The sequence below is a fragment of the Schistocerca piceifrons genome, chromosome 8 (genome assembly GCF_021461385.2).
Source record: "Schistocerca piceifrons isolate TAMUIC-IGC-003096 chromosome 8, iqSchPice1.1, whole genome shotgun sequence".
Lineage (NCBI taxonomy): Eukaryota > Metazoa > Arthropoda > Insecta > Orthoptera > Acrididae > Schistocerca > Schistocerca piceifrons.
In genome coordinates, this window is record NC_060145.1 from 9,231,088 (window position 1) to 9,253,392 (window position 22,305).

The window sequence follows — 22,305 nt, forward strand, 5'->3', positions numbered from 1 at the left end:
TATAAAATATAATCTTTGTTTACCAAGTAGCTACCTTTCATAAAACATTCGCTGGCTTCACCGACTCACACCCAGATAAGCACCTTTCAGTCTCATGGAGGGGTATGCTACACATCAGCGTACCACCGCAGACTTCATTACTCAATGCAATTAACACAGGGCGTTCGAAAATTTCCGATATAAGCTTCTAGGACTTGTACAGAGGAGCGAGTACATAATATTTTCTACAGGAACTCATATCTGGAAACGTACTGTTTCCTGTGCTACAGTCGTTTGAAAACGTGTTTGCTACGTAGGTGTGCACAGGGTAATCACGGCAGGTGGTACTTATGTCGTATCAGCTTCAGTCATCTGACGTCTTTCCTACCTCTCTCACCTGGTTCGAGTCTCATTCAAGTGACTGTGAGTGTTAAAGCAATATGGTTGAGTACACGTATGCAGAATACTTCGACATGATCCATCTACATGGCGAAGCTCACGGTAATGGAAGAAATGTTTGTCGGATTCATCAAGATCGTTATCCACAACGTCCGACTTCATCGGAGATCCTTTTCGCCGCAGTTACGCAACGGCTTCGAGAAATGGTGTACCTTCACCGTCAGGAGACGTGAGTGCGGTGCCCTAAGGAAACGCCGCAAACTCGAATTGGAATTGTTTGTGAAAACTAATTAAGTTTCCTTTCTCTTTCTTTGGTTATAAATGAGTGGAACTAATGTACTGGGTCACGAATTACACAACTGGCCATTAAAATCGCTACACCACGAAGATGACGTGCTACAGACGCGAAATTTACCCGACAGGAAGAAGATGGTGTGATATGCAAATTATTAGCTTTTCAGAGCATTCACATAAGGTTGGCGCCGGTGGCGACACCTACAACGTGCTGACATGAGAAAAGTTTCCAACCGGTTTCTCATACACAAACAGCAGTAGACCGGCGTTGCCTGGTGAAATGTTGTTGTGATGCCTCGTGTAAGGAGGAGAAATGCGTACCATCACGTTTCCGACTTTGTAGCCTATCGCGATTGCGGTTTATCGTATCGCGACATTGCTGATCGCGTTAGTCGAGATCCAATGACTGTTAGCAGAATGTGGACTCGGTGGGTTCAGGAGGGTAATGCAGAAAGCCGTGCTGCATCCCAACGGCCTCGTATCACTAGATGTCGAGATGACACGCATCTTATCCGCATGGCTGTAACGGATCGTGCAGCCACGTCTCGATCCCTGAGTCAACAGATGGGGACGTTTGCAAGACAACAACCATCTGCACGAACAGTTCGACGACGTTTGGAGCAGCATGGACCATCAGCTCGGAGGCCGTGGCTGCAGTTACCCTTGACGCTGCATCACAGACAGGAGCGCCTGCGATGGAGTACTCAACGACGAACCCTGAGTGCACGAATGGCAAAACGTCATTTTTTCGGAGGAATCCAGGTTCTGTTTACTACATCACGATGGTCGCATCCGTGTTTGGCGACATCACGGTGAACGCACATTGGAAGCATGTATTCGTCATCGCCATACTGGCGTATCACCCGGCGTGATGGTAAGGGGTGCCATTGGTTACACTTCTCGGTCACCTCTTGTTCGCATTGACGGCACTTCGGACAGCGGACGTTACACTTCAGATGTGTTACGACCCGTGGCCGTACCCTTCATTCGACCCCTGCGAAACCCTACAGTTCAGCAGGATAACGCACGACCGCATGTTGCAGGTCCTGTACGGGACTTTCTGGATACATAAAATGTTCGACTGCTGCCCTGGCCAGGACTTTCTCCAGATCTCTCACCAATTCAAAACGTCTGGTGAATGGTGGCCGAGCAGCTGGCTCGTCACAATACGCCAGTCACTACTCTTGATGAACTGTGGTATCGTGTTGAAGCTGCATGGGCAGCTATACCTGAACACGCCATCCGAGCTCTGTTTGACTCAATGCCCAGGCGTATCAAGGCCGTTATTACGGCCAGAGGTGGTTGTTCTGGGTACTGATTTCTCAGGGTCTATGCACCAAAATTGCGTGAAAATGTAATCACATGTCAGTTCTAGTATAATATATATATGTCTAATGAATACCCGTTTATCACCTGCATTTCTTCTTGGTGTAGCAATTTTAATGGTCAGTAGTGTATAAATTATTTGCAAAAGTGGTCGCGTTACCAACATGTTTTCAAATGGTTGTGGCACGGAAACGATACGTTTCCGGACATGGGTTCCTATTCAAAATATTATGTACTTACTACTACACTACTACAAATCCTAGAAGTTTGTAACGGGAATTCCCGAGCACCCTGTGTAGCACTGAATCAGCATTGAAACAAGTATTGCCAGTCTTCTGTTTTACCTGCAGAAACACAATGTATCCAGTGCTATCATTTTCGAGGAGTTGAGAGAGTAGACGTCATACTGGATTACAACTTCCCGAAGTTAAAGTGCCGTGTATGATGTCCTTCGTATCTAAACTTGCTTACTACGAAAATATGCCGTTTCTATGCCATGGTACGTTACTTAAAAAAAAAAAAAAAAAAAAAAAAAAAAGCCGGAAAGTTTTCGGTAGGCTACCATTTTTGGAGAATCATGTATCGTAATTTATCTTTGATATTAGGAAACAGAGCCCGATCGTCTGTATGTGGCATAGTATGCAATTTGTTATTAGACTGGAGTTGAATTATGATACTGTGTCCGCCGTCTTAAAATTGCTGTGACTTACATGTTAAACAGAGGTGGTAATGAGGAACAGCCGCGTCGTACCCCACAAGTTATCGTCTAGATTCAGGAAATTCTACATCACGTACGTTAATTGACTACATACTGTCTGTTAATTGATATCAGACGCCATATTTCTATCTATGAAAACTCCAACTGCTCTGTGTTCCAAACTATATTCATTTCCACGTGTCGGCGAAAATAGATCTGAAGTCGTAATAAATGCATTCGATGTTTTAATTGCGTTATTTCTTTGTCCACCGGAAAAATGTAAATTTTTCTTGTGCGCTGAAACGTACTTTGCATTTCGCGACTACATCTTCGAGAGGAATTTAATATGGACTCAAAATTTTCTTCGCGTTGGATTTACTTCATAAACTTTTATTTTCAGTGCTGACGTGGGTTTTCAGCGCTCCTCCAACACACCCCAGTAGAGACAGCGAGCTCACCTGTGGAAGGCGTATCGGTAGCGCTTGTCGTCGACCGGCACGAAGTCCATCATGAGCATGTAGTCGGCGGAGGGGTCCAGCCCGAACAGCCGCACCTGGAACGTCGGGAACATCCGCCTGCAACACACACGCACGCACATGAACAACATGCTACGGTTTGGCCGTCTCTCATTCTCCTTCGTTTATGCAAACGACGGCATCTTTATTAGTCCACGGTATTGTACTTGCTTAGTGTGGACGCAGTGATAAGCCATACAAAATTTTAGAGTTCTGAGGAGAAATAAAAACAAAAACTTTTTCATGTGTGAAAGATGTTATAGGTTTCCCCGGTAACGCTCCACCAAGATTTTGACGCTTGGTATGTTCAGAGACGGTGTTTAAACAGCCATTTCTTTCTGAGGACGGGGAGGGGGGGGGGGGGGAATGAAGTGTTTGGTGTACGAGCGACCGGAAGACACCCCAGATGAGCGGACTATTACTTTGTGTGAAGCTGCAGAGATTACTCGTGCAATATTTTGTTGTTTTGAGCGTGTTAGACAATCATTAGCACGCAGGTCGCAGTTGTACATTAAATGTCGTATGACTAGGGCCTTCTTCAGGTAGACCGTTCGCCGGGTGCAAGCCTTACGATTTGACGCCACCTCGGCGACTTGCGCGTCGATGGGGATGAAATGATGATGATTATGACAACACAACACCCAGTCCCTGAGCGGAGAAAATCGCCGACCCAGCCGGGAATCGAACCCGGGCTCTTAGGATTGACATTCTGTCGCGCTGACCACTCAGCTATCGGCGGTGGACAGTTGTACATTAATCTAAGCGTACAGTTTCAGCAACGTCTCTGAAACAGTATTCATCACGTTGAAGTTTAACCGCCTCTCTGAACACCACTAAAAATTTTGACAGGTGTCGAAGCACAAATATTTCGATGCATTTCGCTTGAAATTGGATAAAGGGATTGAGTCATAGTGAATTTTATAAAGAACCAGATTTTAGCAATCAAAGACGACGATGACGTCTTTCGAAGAAGACTGTTGAGACTTGTCGGTACAACGCAAAATCATGTGGACTCTTTGAACGTTAAAGCTAAAGAACCTGGCTTGCAGGCACGTATCGAAAGTATTGTCTTCGAGACAGAAAGTACTTCTAATACTCAAATTCTGGTAGCAGATAGAAATGAAATTCGATAATCAAGCTTCGTTAGCGAAAAGTTCATCTGAAAAGAATGAGCACGGATTCAAGATGAACCACTACAGAGAAACATAAGTTGCAAATATGAGATGCAGATAAACAAATAGATACCTCCTACATTTTCGAAACCTTTTATCAATCAGTAGCCCAGATACTATCATACAGAGTACCTTCACAGACACGTGACTGGTTAGATGGAATTTTGAGTAGCATAAAACAGTACATTACAACGGATCGCGAATGTTCACCAGAAACAAGAGTAACATCATATGTTTGTTATCATAGCCATCTTACGCAGCAGCTGCTAAAATCAGTTATTATTGCTTTTCCGTCTTGAGCTTCCTGCTATTCTCTTTAATTAAATTGCAGTAATCTGTAAACTCAAGATGTAAAACCAATAATAGCTGAAGAATAACATCGATTATGTCCCAAGGAAAAGTAATAGGATGTCTAATGTTCCCAACATAGCCTATATAAATGATTTCTCAGAAAGTATCAGCAACATTATCAGACTGTTTCCTGACAATGATGTTGTCCATACAAAAGTTTCGTTGTTTGCAGGATCGTAAGGAATTCCACAAACTGTTGGATTACATCTTCACTCTGTTTAATTAAAGATGGCTCCCGTTAAATGTGAATGATGCCCAAAACGAATAGGAAGCCCGACAGAATCCGACTCCGATTTTAGAGGTGAACTTCTGGAGCTCGTCATATCGTTTCAATAGTTCAGAGACAGTAGTAAGAAGCAATATGAAGTAGGACGAACGCCAAAAATCAGTAGCAGGCAATGTGATCAGAAGACTCAGATTTGTTGGGAGGGTCATGGAGAAAGGCAGGACATTTATTATAAAATAAATTGCGCACTAGACATTTGTACGACCAATTCTAGAGCTCTAGTTACTTCCCATTTTATATCATAATTAGTCTTCCCAAAGGTGAATAAATCAAGTAGCAAGGTGTTATTGAAACATCATTCAAAAATCAAGTTGCTAGAGACAAGATTCAGGTTTAAAACAATGCGAGAGGCCATGTTGAAAAGGCAGTGGAAATTTAGGATCGGACAGATACCCATATTTAGAGCTTGGGATCTACGTGATGAGCTCTTCACCTATGGTTGGTCTAGAAACGTTTCGGAAGTTTCATCGCACATTCTTTCCTCAACAAGGTGCAAATGAGAGGCGTTATTCGTAAGAAAATGATCTCCAACATCACCACAGTGGCGACCGAGAATAAGACCATCAAAATTTGCCAAGACAGTCGACAGATTCACTGCGTTTCTCCCAACCTGTCCACGCACAAGTACGGGTTATCACGTGCGAGAGGCCATACGGCTGGGAAGTGCCGTATTGAACCAGCCAGTTACATTTTGGACGGGATGAACAAGGAGCCCCTTCTAGTCATTGAAATATAAGTTTCTCAGAGTTCTCAATCTGATTAAGGCGAACGCTGGGATGGTTCCTTCGAAAACAACACGGCCGATTTCTTTCTCCATACTTGTCCAACATGAGATTGTGTTCTGCCTCTAACATTCTTTCTGTCCACTGGATTTTAGATGCTAGACCTTATTACTTCTGTGTTAACTGTGAGCTGCGCGGGATTAGCCGAGCGGTCTTAGGCGCTGCAGTTATGGACTGTGTGGCTGGTCACGGTGGAGGTTCGAGTCCTCCCTCGGGCATGGGTGTGTGTGTTTGTCTTTAGGATAATTTAGGTTAAGTGGTGTGTAAGCTTCGGGGACTGATGACCTTAGCAGTTAAGTCCCATAAGATTTCACACATATTTGAACATTTGTAAACTGTGATCCAAGACGCTAAAATAGCAGCATGGCGACTTCAGAACATTTCGTAAAAGTCTATTGCGTTTTCTGCTGTTATTTCTGTATTCTTCTCGAGTGTAATATAAAAGCTTTACACTAATAATTTAACACACTCTTAATATCGTTAGTTCGTCTCCGTAGCTCACTGGTCAGCAAGTCTGACTGCCATGGGTTCGATTCCTGGTACCAACAAGGTGTTTTCCTTGGTGGAAGGACTGAAATACGGTGCACTCAGCATCGTGATTCCAGCTGAGGAGCTCCAAGGTAGGTCAAGAAAGTCGGCGACGACCGGGAGAGCAAGGTGCTGACCCGAAACACCTTCATAGTTGGGCTGTTCATAAAATATCTGATGTGGAAGTAGCACACCAGTTGCGTTGAAAAACAATTTTTAATGCAACTAGTGTGCTGTTTCTTCACATCGGCATTCTTCAAAAACAGTTGCTGAAAGTGATGAACAAAAATCTAAATGACAAAATTGTCTTTTCGGTGGGCGGAGACGAGTTAGTGGAAATGTTGCTGCAATCGGCGCTCGGCGCTTGCAACAGAAACTGCAACGGTTAACTCCACCACGCACTTTTGACACTACAGCTGCTAGGTCGCTGGAGTATGCAGAAAAAAAAAAAAAACAGAGAAGTCGACATGAAGTTTTCCAGAAAAATCCAGTATGTGACGAAACCGAACGATGGACCCATCGGACACCTTTTATGGTGCCACTTGTATGCGGTTACCGTTGTTACTAAAGTGGTTGTCGCCAAGTGTGAACGTGCATCGTTTTTCTTTCAGTCCTTGCTCCAAGCGGGATAAGCAGGCTCCTAGCTCGTTGATGTACGGAATATCTAACAGTAAATCGATGCTTGAATATACAGCTCTAAAACTGGCCGTATATTTACAGTGTGCAACCCATATCATTTTAGCGGGTAAGTCGATATTTTTTCTGTCGATATATCGATAGTAAAAATGAAATCCGATTGTGGCATTGTTGGCCGGGAAGTCCCATTCGGGGAAGTCCGGCAGTCGAGTACAAGTCGTATTTCAGTCGACGCCACAGTGGGCGACTTGCGTGCCGGTGGTGAGGATGAAATGATGACGAGGACAACACAACACAACACCCAGTCCACGAGCGGAGAAAATCTCGAAGGCTCAGGTCATAGCAATATATAAAAAGGGTATAAAAACGGATGCACATAATTACCGGCCAATTTTACCGACATCGATTTGTTGTAGAATCATGGAACACATTTTGTGTTCAGACATAATGACCTTTCTAGACTCTCAGAAGTTCATCTGCAGAAACCAGCACGGTTTTAGGAAACAGCGGTCAAGCGAGTCACAGCTGGCCCTCTTTGCGCATGATATACAACAGGCTCTAGATACCGGCTCCCAGGTTGATGCCATATGTCTCGACTTTCGAAAGGCGTTCGACTCAGTTCCGCACTGTCGCTTGCTCCAAAAACTGCGAGCTTACGGTCTATCCGATGACATATGCGGTTGAATAGAAAGTTTTCTAACAGTCAGGGAGCAGTATGTCGTCCTGAATGGGGTGACTTCAACAGAAACAAGCGTAACTTCAGGTGTGCCCCAGGGCAGCGTAATAGGTCCGCTTCTTCTTACGATTTACATAAACGATCTGGTTGATGGTATTGAAAGCGGCATTTGACTGTTTGCCGATGATGCTGTAGTCTACAGGAAAGTAGTATCACACGAAAGTTGTGAACAAATCAATGAGAACTTGCAGAAAATACGAGTAAATGCGTGGTATAATGACTGGTAATTATCTCAGAAAATTAGTAAGTGTAACCTACTGCGTATTACAAGGCGTAAATCCCCATTAATGTACGAGTACAAAATAAATGATCAGTCTTTGGATTCGGTAACGTCCGTCAAGTATCTGGGTGTGACTATTCGAAATGATATCAAGTGGAATCATCAGATTACACAAGTAACGGGCAAGACGAACTCTAGATTGCGGTTTATTGGTGGAATCCTGAAGCGATGCAGCTTACAATACGTTAGTTCGTCCAGTCTTGGAGTATTGTTCGTCTGTATGGGACCCTTACCAGTTGGGCCTGGTTCAAGAGATTGAGAAGGTCCAAAGAAGAGCGGCAAGATTCGTGGTTGGTCCATTTACCCATCGCGAGACCGTTACAGATCTCAACGAAAGTTTGAAGTGGGACACACTTGCAGATAGACGGCGCGCTAAACAGACGGGGCTGCTCACTAAATTCCGAAATCCGATCTTCACCGAGGATGCAGAGCATATATTATTACCACCAACTTTCAAATCGCACAACCATCACCATTCAAAGATAAGGGAAATAAGAGGTCGTACTGAGGCGTTCAGACAGTCGTTTTTCCCTAGCGCGAACCGTGAGTGGAATAGAGGGGGGCAAATATGATTTTGGCGCGAATTGTGCCCTCCGCCACACACCGCTTGGTGGCTAGCAGAGTACATATGTAGATATGTAGACGTAGAATCCGGCCGGGAATTGAACCCGGGCCCGCAGCATGGGAGGCATGCATGTTGCCACTTTTTTTTTCTTTTGGCGTTTTGTTCGTTGTACTTGCTCGTGGCGGACGTCACATGACAGCCGTTGAAGTTCGTTTGTTGGCCCATTGACTCGGTTTCTTCATTACAGAGACCAGCCAGCTCTCTGACCAAAGACGCTGTGCTACCGCGTCGGCGTCACTCAGCTAAGCTGGTGGACACATCGATAGTATTTCCGATATATCGAGCGCCGATAATGATACATTTTTAAATATCGATATTGTCGGATTAGGAGATATTTTTAAATCAATTGTCTTATTGCATACTGAAGGTTTCGTCATCCGAGGAAAGAGTAAGACGTCAATGGGCTCCATATAAGGAAAACGAATATGAGACAAAATCTGATAGCCCAAAGAAGCAGCATACGTGACTGTGCCCTGTGGAGAATGAGGTGGGGCACTGACGCGATGAATAAAAAAAAAAGCCTTTGACAGTTTCCCTTCACGCTTCTTGTTGATGGTCTTCCGTACCCTGTCACGACTATTAAGCTGCTGTGTCGATTTTGACACTAGATGACATCATGGTGGTCACAAAAAGAAAAACTAAGCATCCTCTTGCCCGAAAGTGGTTGAGTTTTCGCCATTTTCGGCTTTGTGAATCTATACGTTTCCGCCACTTGCTTCGACCGTTTATCTCGGGGTTACAGTGAGACAGGCAGCAGTGGTTCATGGTGATTGGCTGGCTCAGGAAGTTAAAAATTCAAATGTGTGTGAAATCTTATGGGACTTAACTGCTAAGGTCATCAGTCCCTAAGCTTACACACTACTTAACCTAAATTATCCTAAGGACAAACACACACACCCATGCCCGAGGGAGGACTCGAACCTCCGCCGGGACCAGCCGCACAGTCCATGACTGCAGCGCCCTAGACCGCTCGGCTAATCCCACGCGGCTCAGGAAGTTATTTGGACTGGCTCGACACAGCTGCAACATCATCCCGGTGTTCGGCGGCCCTTTGTCCTGAACAAAACTCCGTACAAAATATTGAAAGCCGATTCTTGAGCGATTTTCAGTTTTCCCGTTATTCCCTCGATTGTGTGATATGCCTGTCTTCGGGCGCCGGGCTTCCATTTCTCTTGCACTCCCCATTTCTTCACAATAAGATATCCTGCTACTTCGTTCCTGGTGATTCTAACTTATCTCACCGCACTGAAAATGTCTATGCGCTACAGTCTGGAACCGCGCCACCACTACGGTCGCAGGTTCGAATCCTGCCTCGGGCATTATGTGTGTGATGTCCTTAGCATAGTTAGGTTTAAGTAGTTCTAAGTTCTAGGGGACTTATGACCTCAGATTTAAGTGCCATGTGCTCAGAGCCATTTTTTATTTATTTATTGTCACCGTAAACTTGTATAAACTTGCAGTGCTGCTGAGTTCTTCCCCTTCTGATAAACCAAGCGAATTACAGCACGACTTAATCAACGGGCTGCCCATTTTTGGTTTGCCTCCTGTAGCGGCGTGCTACGGTGCTGTTAGGCGGGAATTTCAGTGAGTATGAAAACCGCAGACATGTACGTACAAACAGACAAAATATGTAATTCTTCATGCTTTCCCGGCGATCTGTTGACATCTTGGATATCCGGGAATCCAGCCGGATGTTCGCGTCGTTCTCGCACGATATTTCAACAGCGTGCCTCGCTGTCTCCTCCAGGTGCTACCCGAGACTGGTCCTTGGGTCGATCGAGTCCAGTATTTATGCCTGGGAGGAGCTGGGCGTTCCCTAATCGATCCGCGCCGGGTCGAGTGTTCCATCTGTGGTCCACGACCGCCAGACTCGGCTTCAACGGACCCCTCCAGTCGCAGATGTTCCGACTGCCGTAGGCGCCCGTTCTGGTCGTCCTCAACGGATGTGGTTATCATCTGAGGTGTGTCAGACCCGGTCTGAGATGTTGGGTACTCTATCTCCTGACTGTTACTGTGATTTCCACTTCTGTTTCGTGCTGGCCGCTCCCTAATGGGTCCGCGCCGCGTCGTGTGTTCCGTCTGAGGTCCGCGCCCGCCAGACGCGGCTACATTGTCCCTCTCTGGTCGCCGGTGTTCCCTCCGCCGTCCGCGCCCGGCCTGGCCGTCTTCTGAAGTCGAGTTCATGATCTGGGGTGTGTCAGATCTGGTCTCCAATGTCAGACACCTTGTCTCACGGCTGTTCTCTCGGTCTCCACTTCTATTTCTTGTAGAATCCCGGAGTGTCCTGCGTTGAGTTTTCACAAGCTCAAGCGCTGGATTCCAGGCAGTGCTGATTTGGTATCCCGAGTCATGGTTGATTAGATTGTGTGTGACCTTAATCTCAACGGCTTCTTTAATGACACTGTCCCAAAATCTTGAGGTCTGTGTCACAATCTTGGTGTCATTGTAATCCATTGAATGACCAAGTTCCAGACAATGCTCTGCTATGGCTGATTTAGTTGCCTGCCTGAGTCTGGTACGTCTCTGGTGTTCTTTACACCTGATGTTCACAGTTCTGGTGGTCTGGCCAATGTATGACATCCCACACTGGCATGGTATGTTGTAAATACCTGGCTTGCGTAGCCCCAGGTCATCTTTTACATTCCTCAGCATAGCCCCAATTTTGGTGGGTGGGCAAAATATGCTCTTGATGTCATACTTCTGGAGAATCCTGCTGATCTTGGCAGAGATAGGTCCGGCATATGGCAGGTATGCCATCTTCTTTGCCTCTTCTGGTTCTTCTTTTTGATCCTTTGGCCGATTAGCAGGTTGAAGTGCCTTCTGGATATCTCTAGAGGAGTACCCATTCCTGCTGAACACTGATTGTAAGTGTTCTATTTCTGTGGCCAGACTGTCAGGATCTGACAGAGTTTGTGCTCTGTGGACCAGTGTTTTGAGCACTCCATTCTTCTGTGCCGGATGGTGGCAACTGCTGGCTGGTAGGTATAAGTCAGTGTGCGTAGGACTCGATCGACCCAAGGACCAGTCTCAGGTAGCACCTGAAGAAGAAGACAGCGAGGCACGCTGTTGAAATATCGTGCGAGAACGACGCGAACATCCGGCTGGAATCCCGAATATCCAAGATGTCAGACAAAATATGGTTTTCCAAGGATCTCGAGCGTACCGCCGGATAGAGCCGTCGAAGGTCCAGGACATTGTCGGCGAATAACCGTCACACCGTTGTCAGGCGGTGCTGATGGAAAGATGTGTCTGCTGTGTGCTGGCAACGTTTTGGCCTTCCGGTTCAGAGGTCGGGCCTCGCCTCGCCCCCCCGCGCTCGGTGACGGAGGTGCGCGCCGCTGAGGAGGGGCAGTAGGAGTGTGTCCGTCTGCTTCCGCCGGCCGCGCCTGTCGCATCGCGCGTCCTCATGTCGCGTTCTGCTTTAATGGAACTTCGTATTGGCTCCCACGCCTCACGCTCCTCAATTGGAAGCCCATGTCCTCGTTGGTTAAATTACAAAATTCAAGTGGCTCTGAGCACTATGGGACGTAACATCTGAGGTCATCAGTCCCCTACAACGTAGAACTGCTTAAACCTAACTAACCTAAGGACATCACACACATCCATGCCCGAGGCTAGGGATTCAAACCTGCGACCGTAGCAGCCTCGTGGTTCCGGACTGAAGCGCCTGGAACCGCTCGGCCACAGCGGCCGGCAGTTAAATTATCAGTCATGTCTATCAGAAACTTATTAAGTGGTTGTCTGCAAATCGACTCTCACTAAATTTTGAGAAAACATAGTATATAGAATTCTGTGTAGTAAATGGCGTAACACCATTGATATATATAGATTATGAAAAGAAGTCTGTTTCTAAGGCAGAATACTCAAAATTTCTGGGTGTGTGCATTGATGAGAAATTGAATTTGAAGAAACACGTCGATGATATGCTGAAACGGTTAGGTTCAGCTACTTATGCTATTATGATTATTGCAAATTTCGGTGATAAACATATCAGTAAATTAACCTACTATGCCTGTTTTCATTCACTCCTTTCATATGGCATCATATTTTGGGGCAATTCGTCATTAAAAGAGAAAGTATTCATTGCACGTAACTGTGTAATCAGAATAATAGCTGGAGGCCACCCGAGACCACCTTGCGGACATTTATTTAAGGAACGCGGGATATTCACAGTCCCTTCGCAATACATACATTCACTTATGAAATCTATCATTAATAAATCATTCCAATTCAGAAATAATCGCGAAGTGCATAGCTACAACACTAGAAGAAGGGATGATCTTCACTGTTCTGGATTAAAGCTCACTTTGCTCAGAAAGGGGTGAATTATGCTGCCACAAAAGTGTTTGGTCATTGGCCAAATAGTAATAAAACTCTGACAGATAGCCAACCAACATTTAAAAGAAAAGTAATAGAATTTTTGAATGACAACACCTTCAACTCAATAGGTGAATTCTTAGATATGAAGTAGTAACTGTAAAAAAAAAAAAAAAAAATTATTGTGTCTAACGAAAACTTATGGTAAACTGACACGTTCCACATCATTACGTAACGTCGCATTCATGATGCTAAGGGAATGTGCTGAGGTCATCGGTCCCTAGAGTTACACACTAGTTAAACTAACTTATGCTAAGAACGACACCCACACCCATGCTCGAGGGAGGACTCGAACCTCCGGCGGGAGGGGCCCCGCAATCCGTGACATGGTGCCTCTAACCACGCGGCTTACAGTTTACATACCTGTGTGTTTGAATACGCATGCCTATACCAGTTTCCTTGGCGCTTCAGTGTATGAGGAACAGCAGAGGCCTATGACACTCGGCGAACGCTACGTATCACTTCTGCTGCACTCGATTTCTTTCAGTCAGTTGCTGTTAACTGTGATCTTTCGGGCAAGAAACCACGAATCCAGTAGCACAACTAATACATTCTAAAGGCACAAAATTTGATTAGAAGTCGCCTGTGAAGAACGGGGTCAAAAGCTCGAAAGCTAGAAATACGGAATCAATTTCAGATCATCTAGGAGGAAAACGTTAGCGGATGAATGGTTAGAAAATGAGTCGGTAGAGTTCTACACTACTTGCCATTAATATTGCTACACCAGGAATATGACGTGATACAGGCGCGAAATTTAACCGACAGGAAGAAGATGGTGTGATATGCAAAGGATTTGCTTTTCAGAGCATTCACACAAGGTTGGCGCTGGTTGCGACACCTACAACGTGCTGGCATGAGCAAAGTTTCCAACCGATTTCTCATACACAGTTGACCGGCTTTGCCTGGTGGAACGTTGTTGTGATGCCTCGTGTAAGAAGGAGAAATGCGTACCATCACGTTTCCGACTTTGATAAAGGTCGGATTGTGGCCTATCGCGATTGCGGTTTATCGTATCGCGACATTGCTGCACGCGTTGGTCGAGATCCAATGACTGTTAGCAGAATATGGAATCGGTGGGTTCAGGATGGTAATACGTAACGCCGTGCTGGATCCCAACGGCCTCGTAGAGGCGTCTTATCCGCATGGCTGTAACGGATCGTGCAGCCACGTCTCGATCCCTGAGTCAACAGATGGGGGCGTTTGCAAGACAACAACCATCTGCACAAACATTTCGACGACGTTTGGAGCAGCACAAACTATGAGCTCGGAGACCATGCCTGCGGCTGCCCTTGACACTGCATCAGAGACAGGAGCGCCTGCGATGGTGTACTGAACGACGAACCAGGGTGCACGAATGGCAAAACGTCATTTTTTCGGATGAATCCAGGTTCTGTTTACAGCATCACGATGGTTGCATCGGTGTTTGGCGACATCGCGGTGAACGCACATTGGAAGCGCGTATTCGTCATCGCCATACTGGCGAATCACCCTGCGTGATGGTATGGGGTGCCATTGGTTACACGTTTCGGTCACCTCTTGTCCGCATTGACGGCACTTTGAACAGTGGACGTTACATTTCAGATGTGTTACGAACCGTGGCTCTACCCTTCATTCGATCCCTGCGAAACCCTACATTTCAGCAGGATAATTCACGACCGCACGTTGCAGGTCCTGTACGGGCCTCTCTGGATACGGAAAATGTTCGACTGCTGCTCTGGCCAGGACATTCTCCAGCTCTCTCCGCAACTGAAAACGTCTGGTCAATGGTTGCCGAGCAACTGGCTCGTCACAGTACGCCAGTCAATACTCTTGATGAACTGTGGTATCGTGTTGAAGCTGCATGGGCAGCTGTACCTGTACACGCCATCCAAGCTCTGTTTGACTCAATGCCCAGGCGTATCAAGGCCGTTATTACGGCCCGAAGTGGTTGTTCTGGGTACTTATTTCTCAGGATCTATGCACCCAAACTGCGTGAAAACGTAATCACATGTGAGTTCTAGTATAATATATTTGTCCAATGAATACCCGTTAATCATCTGCATTTCTTCTTGATGTAGCTATTTTAATGGCCACTAGTGTATGAGGATGGACTTCAGAAGCTGCTGACGCTGCACAGTAAGTGCGTTAATATGCGTGAAAATTATACTGGAAGTTGATAATGGACAAGGCTCTCATGTAAAAATAGAGTTGTGGTGTTTTTGATTTTTATTTCGTTTTAGAACGGCGAAGACGCGCCTCGTACAAGACTGACGTCGCGAGATACCTGTTTTGCTGATTTGGTTCAGACTCTCTATTTCGCTGACGTCTGTCGTTAAAAGGACCACTGCCTGCCCGCTGGCTCGGCGCGTTACTGCTCGGCTGGAGAGACGGCGCGGGACGGGGAGTTGGCGTCTGGAGCAGGCGGGGCCGCGCCGGTCTGGGCTTCCAGCGATGGCGTCGAGTGACGGCCAGCAGCAGTGGCAGCAGTGGGCTGTAAACACGCTGTGCGCGACCGCCCGGCCACCCACAGCGGCCGCGCCGCAGCCGCTGCTGCTGTATCAGCCCTGGAGAGCCCATATACAGGGGGAGAGAGAGAGAGAGAGATTGGTCACGGATGATATCGCAACTGACTGGCTGGGCAGCAGCCATGCCATTTCTTTGCCACGGGTCTCCCCAGATTCGTATGTTCCCAGTGCTTTCTGGAGTTTGTAATGGTACTTTAATTACGTAACCATTACGGCACCTCACCTGAACCTCTCCATACCAGCAATATTCTACTGTGTTTCTGTAGAATAATTAACATTTCTATGACAACATTCAGATTTGATTTCATTAGTGTAGTGGTACTTTGATACATCGATATGTTTGTATTGCAATGATATTATTCTTATGTGTATTCTTTCTTCTGTTACTATGATCTTTGACGTACTTGTAGCTCTTGATTTTTGGGCGCGTAAGCAGTTAGTTGTTAGAGAGTCGGACCTTGAAAAAAATCAAGTCTTGGACGTCATGTTGGAAAGACGCATAACGTAGTCAGCTTATAAAATGTGAACTTTAACAGTGAGGACGATGTTTTCAAGTATGTTTTGTATTGTGAAGTGATGTTTTGCGTGTTACGTGATACTGCAACAAAAGCAATAAAAAAGAAGTGTAACTTAAATTCGGAGTGCTGATTACTTTTTTACATCACCATTGTCCTGCAAATGTTTAATCTTCAAGAATGGTTTGTGAAGCGCATCTATAAAAGTTTTGAATATAGCAGATACAACCTAGGCCTCTTTGCCTCCGAGCTTGGAATCACCACCACCTAGATTTTCGACGATTGAGCCATGATTTTACAACGGGACCAGCGTGGGAAACACGAAAAGATGAGTGCCTAATTTATTCATTATTAAATGAAACGACTTTATTAACTGTGCTCTAATGACACCTGCCACACAATAACTTCGTTGTTGCCCGAAAATGCAGTATTTAGCAGCGTGAGTAACACCACAATCAGTATTAAATTTTGATCTTTGTTGTGGTAGGGTTGTTAGAAGATGGATTGTAGTTTTGATGGCTTTTCAATCCCTGTTTCAGTCTATACCATGTCATGTCTACAGATTTATGGGCTTGGTAAGAAAAAAAAATCGACCTAGAAAATTTCTGGGAACACCTATCTACGAAACATACCCCGTTTTCGTTGTAGCGTCTCTTCTACGTCAGTAAGTAGCATTCAAATTTGTAAATCGTACTGAATTTTACCCATTGTTTGCAGTGTTTCTTCCATGACTGTATCACATTCGTAACAATAAAGGACAACCGCCTTCAACCACAAACCGTAATTTTATTAAAATGCATTCCGAGTTCTGGAGGCTCATCTTCAGATACTTTGACAGTCTACATCAAGTTTACATGTCGTTTACTTCTCGGCTGTTTATAGTCATAGGTGTATGCTTCTGGACAATGTCTGTTTACAAATACCCACTTTTTATATATATATATATATATATATATATATATATATATATATATATATATATATATATATATAGGGTGGTCCATTTATAGTGACCGAACCAAATATCTCACGAAATAAGCATCAAACGAAAAAATGACAAAGAACGAACGAAACTCGTGTAGCTTGAAGGGGGAAACCAGATGGCGCTATGGTTGGCCCGCTAGACGGCGCTGCCGTAGGTCAAACGCATATCAACTGCGTTTTTTAAAATAGTAACCCCCATTTTTTACTACATAATCGTGTAGTACGTAAAGAAATATCAATGTTTTAGTTGGACCACTTCTTTCGTTTAGTGACAGATGGCGCTGTAATAGTCACAAACGTATAAGTACGTGGTATCACGTAACATTCCGCCAGTGCGAACGCTATTTGCTTCGTGATACACTACCCGTGTTAAAATGGACCGTTTACCAATTGCGGAAAAGGTCGATATCGTGTTGATGTATGACTATTGTGATCAAAATGCCCATCTGGCGTGTGCTATGTACGCTGCTCGGTATCCTGGACGACATCATCCAAGTGTGCGCACCGTTCGCCGGATAGTTACGTTATTTAAGGAAACAGGAAGTGTTCAGACACATGTGAAACGTCAACCACGACCTGCAACAAATGATGATGCCCAAGTAGGTGTTTTAGCTGCTGTCGCGGCTAATCCGCACATCAGTAGCAGACAAATTGCGCGAGAATCGGGAATCAAAAGCGTCGGTGTTGAAAATGCTACAGCAACATCGATTGCACCCGTACCATATTTCTATGCACTAGGAATTGCATGGCGACGACTTTGAACGTCGTGTACAGTTCCGCCACTGGGCACAGGGGAAAAAGGTCGATGACAGATTTTTTGCACGCGTTCTATTTAGCGACGAAGCGTCATTCACCAACAGCGGTAACGTAAACCAGCATAATATGCACTATGGGGCAACGGAAAATCCACGATGGCTATGACAAGTGGAACATCAGCGACCTTCGCGGGTTAATGTATGGTGCAGCATTATGGGAGGAAGGATAATTGGCCCCCATTTTATCGATGGCAATCTAAATGGCGCAATGTATGCTGATTTCCTACGTAATGCTCTACCGATGTTACTACAAGTTGTTTAACTGCATGACAGAATGGTGATGTACTTCCAAGAAGATGGATGTCCGGCACATAGCTCGTGTGCAGTTGAAGCGGTATTGAATAGCATATTTCATGGCTGGTGCATTGGTCCTCGAAGCACCATACCATGGCCCGCACGTTCACCGGATCTGACGTCTCCGGATTTCTTTCTGTTGGGAAATTTGAAGGATATTTGCTATCGTGTTACACCGACAACACCTGACAACATGCGTCAGCGCATTGTCAATGCATGTGTGAACATTGAGGTTGACGGACTTCATTTTGAGCATTTATTGCATTAATGTGGTATTTACAGGTAATCACGCTGCAACAGCATGCGTTCTCAGACATGATAAGTTCACAAAGGTACATGTATCACATAGAAATAAAATGTTCAAACGTACCTACGTTCTGTATTTTAATTTAAAAATGGCCCGAACACGCCCTCAATGGTCCACTATATATATATATATATATATATATATATATAGAGAGAGAGAGAGAGAGAGAGAGAGAGGGGGGGGGGGGGAATCATAGGTGAAATTGCAACTGCACATTTTCGAACATAAGTCAAATTCAGTTCGAAAATGTGCTGTGTCAAAATGTTCTACCAGAAACAGTCCAGAATAAAACGAAATGTTAAGTTGACGTAGGCTATCAAAGCACCCAGGGCTCGAAACGCATCGTGCATTTTAATAATCAAGATTTATAACTGAAGGCGGTTGCTCTTTAGTATTACGTTTAGAAATGTGTTGTTGGCAGTTCGTTTCTTCCTGTCTCGATATTATTTTTTTCTTACTTTTATTTGAGTTATTTATCGAATTGTGAAACAATTTCACAGCAGCTGATTTTCGGAAACGAAACTTCTGTTATCATGGATACTCACATTTTCATGAGAATAGTAGTTAAACGTAACAAGATTACGATCCAGGATTTGTTAATTAACATTCCAAGAGCAACCGCTTTCAGTTACGTGTACAGGTGTAGACACAGCCTCATGAATCTATGGACACTGCATGTCAGCAGGGGCTATCCAACCTGGTCGAGGCCCTGTAATGGTGTGGGGCGTGTGCAGTTGGAGTGATACGGGATCCCTGATACGTCTAGATACGACTCTGATAGGTGACACATGTGTAAGCATCCTGTCTGATCATCTGCATCCATTCATGTCCATTGTGCATTCCGACGGACTTGCACAATTTCAGCAGGACAATGCCACAGCCAACACGTCTAGAATTGCTACAGAGTTGCTGCAGGAACACTGAGTTTAAACACTTCCGCTGGCTACCAAGCTTCCCAGGCATGAACATTATTGAGCACACCTGGGATGCCTTGCAATGTTCTGTTCAGAGGACATCTCCACCCCCCCTGGTACTCTTACGGATTTATGGACATCTCTGCACGATCCATGGTGTCAATTCCCTCCAGCAATACTTCAGACATTAGTCAAGTTCATGCCACAACGTGTTGCAGCACTTCTGCGTGCTCGCGGGGGCCCTACACGATATTTGGCAGGTGTACCAGTTTCTTTGGCTCTTCAGTGTATATGCAGACGATTTAGAAGACAATATAAGAACTCATAGACTGATTGCAGGCGATGCTGTCATTTACCGTCTAGTAAAGTCATCAGAAGATCGAAACAATTTGCAAAATTATTTACGTAGACAAGATGTCTACATAGTGTAGAAAAGTGGCAATTAACGCTAAACAATGAAAAGTGTGATGTCATTCACAAGAGTGCCAAAAGAAATCAACTGAATTACTGTTATATCATAAATCACATAGATTTGAAAGCTGTCAATTTAACTTCGTACTCAAATTGAAACAGTCACGTAGATAATTTGGGGGGGGGGGGGGTTCAAATGGTTCAAAATGGCTCTGAGCACTATGGGACTTAACAGCTATGGTCATCAGTCCCCTAGAACTTAGAACTACTTAAACCTAACTAATCTAAGGACAGCACACAACACCCAGCCATCACGAGGCAGAGAAAACCCCTGACCCCGCCGGGAGTCGAACCCGGGAACCCGGGCGTGGGAAGCGAGAACGCTACCGCACGACCACGAGATGCGGGCAATTTTGGGGGGGGGGGGGGGGGAGGTGCTTCATTGGTAGAACACTTCGCACTTCGAAGATGTCATAAGACTGTCTACATTACGCTTGTCTGTCCTCTTTCGGAATATTGGTGCGCAGTATGAGATCCATATCAGATAGGATTGACTGTGGACATCGAAAAACTCCAAAGGAGGAGAGCTCGTTTTGTATTGTCATGAGATAAAGGGAGTACCACCGATACGGTACTCGAGTTGCGGCGGCAGTCACTAAACCAAAGGCGTTTCTCGTTACCGCGAGACCTTTACACAAAATTTCAGTCACCAGCTTTTCCTACCAATGCGAAAATATTCTGTTGACACCCACCTACATAAGGAGAAATGAGCAAGTGATAAAATAAGAGAAATCAGTGCTCGCAAGGCAAGATTTAAGTGTTCGTTCTTCCCACGCGCTGTTACAGAATTGAACAGTGGACAATGCGAAAGTGATTCGATGAACCCCCTGCCAGGCACTTCAGTGTGAATTCCACAGTACCATGTAGATATAGATGTAGCACTGACCGGCAAAGTCTTTAATTATATGAAGGAACAAATAACAGTCGTAAGATGCTAGATCAGGGCTGTAAGGAGGGTAATACATTGTTTCCATTCATATGACGCGGTAGCATCTTGAGTGCGGAGAGCCACATGGAAACAGTCATTCTCGTGCAGCAAAACGATCCCTCGAATGAACATTCCACGCTTTTTCTTTTGCATTGCGTCGCATAGGTTCTTTGAGATCATGCAGTAACTGTCTGCATTGACGTTGCCACCCCGAAGCAAAAAATCGACGATCAAAGCAGCCTGCCTAACGCAAAACACAGTACATATGTTTTGTCGGACTGAAATTGTTTGCTGCAACTTCATTTTCTTGGGAGAAATTTAATGCTTCCATTCCAAGGACTGTTGTTCTGATTGCGGTGTAACATGAGCAACCCATGTTTCGTCTATTGTCACAATCTGGTTGATTAAAATGTTTCTTCGACACAGTACCTCTGGAAGAAAGTCATTGCATTGGTTGAGCTATCGATTTTGTACAAGTCAGTCAGAATTTTTGGAACCAATCGTGCGCTTAATTTGCGATACTGTAAGAGTTAGGTGGAAGTTTCATACAGAACATGAGACAGTAGCTAAATTGTTTAGCATTTGTCTTCTGGAATTTTTTCATCGATTTTGTGCACCAGGTCATCACTAATGACTGACGGTCGCCGACTTAGGTTCTCATCATTCGTATTTGTTCGGCCATCTTTAAATGTTCTATACCATTTTATGACCATTCCAGCATTCGTACCGTTTCGCCATACATTGCACTAATGAGCAGCTTTAATCTCTCTTCCATTTAAGAACCAACTAACAACATATATTTCACAAGCGGCGGCATTTTCAATCGCCTGGCCCGCTTTAAACACGTATAAATAAACGTTCATATAGAGAAAGCCACCGTAATGGCGTTTGTTGATACCAAACAGTTCAAAGTGGTTTGCGAGCTTGTGCAGTACAGCAACAGTCAAGTTCTTGCGGCCATATTTTAAACTGGGACTTATTTTCAAACGCGCCTCGTATAAAAAAAAAAGGTATTCTTGCCACATCAGATATGGAGAAAACCTGGAGCTTTCGACGACACCCATCATCGTCTTCGCCACAAACAAATAACTGCTATCATGTTTCAGAGATCTTGTTCATGTCTGTAACACTAGAGTGGTGTAGTGGTGCCTATGTCGAGAGGCTACATCAGTTATCTCTGTCTTAATTGGACGCCAAACTGATACAGTCTGTATGTCCCGGCAAAAGATCCTCTAACCTCTCTCTTCTTCTTCTTCTTCCACTGTGCCCATTAGAGCATATATCAAAAGAAGAAAACCAAAAATCATTGGGGGAGATCTGTCAGAACCCTGTCATACCTTTTTACTTTTCAAAATTGTTCATTGGCTTTTGCCACTTGCTAAATTTTCACGAATATAATCAACTTCTCAAAAAGAAGCGTGTCATTGTATTCCTTGGGTTTGCATATTTCATAAATGATAATCTATGGCCGCACTTCTGACTCCTTTCCTAATCCTGTTAATATGAAAATCCAAACCGACAAAGGACGACAAAGAGGCAGATTAATAAAAGGAACTTGGGAAGGTGCTGGCGTATTCTCACTAATCGTAC

The 22,305-nt window shown here is 44.8% G+C and overlaps 1 protein-coding gene across 1 annotated transcript in view; it reads right to left on the reverse strand.

The window, feature by feature from the left end:
- Nucleotides 1-22,305, reverse strand: part of LOC124711489 (T-box transcription factor TBX1) — a 210,852-nt gene that overhangs the window by 172,957 nt on the left and 15,590 nt on the right. The window contains exon 3 of the mRNA XM_047241598.1: nucleotides 3,154-3,270. Within this exon, the coding sequence (XP_047097554.1) occupies nucleotides 3,154-3,270 (117 nt within the window). The remainder of the gene's footprint in view (nucleotides 1-3,153; nucleotides 3,271-22,305) is intronic.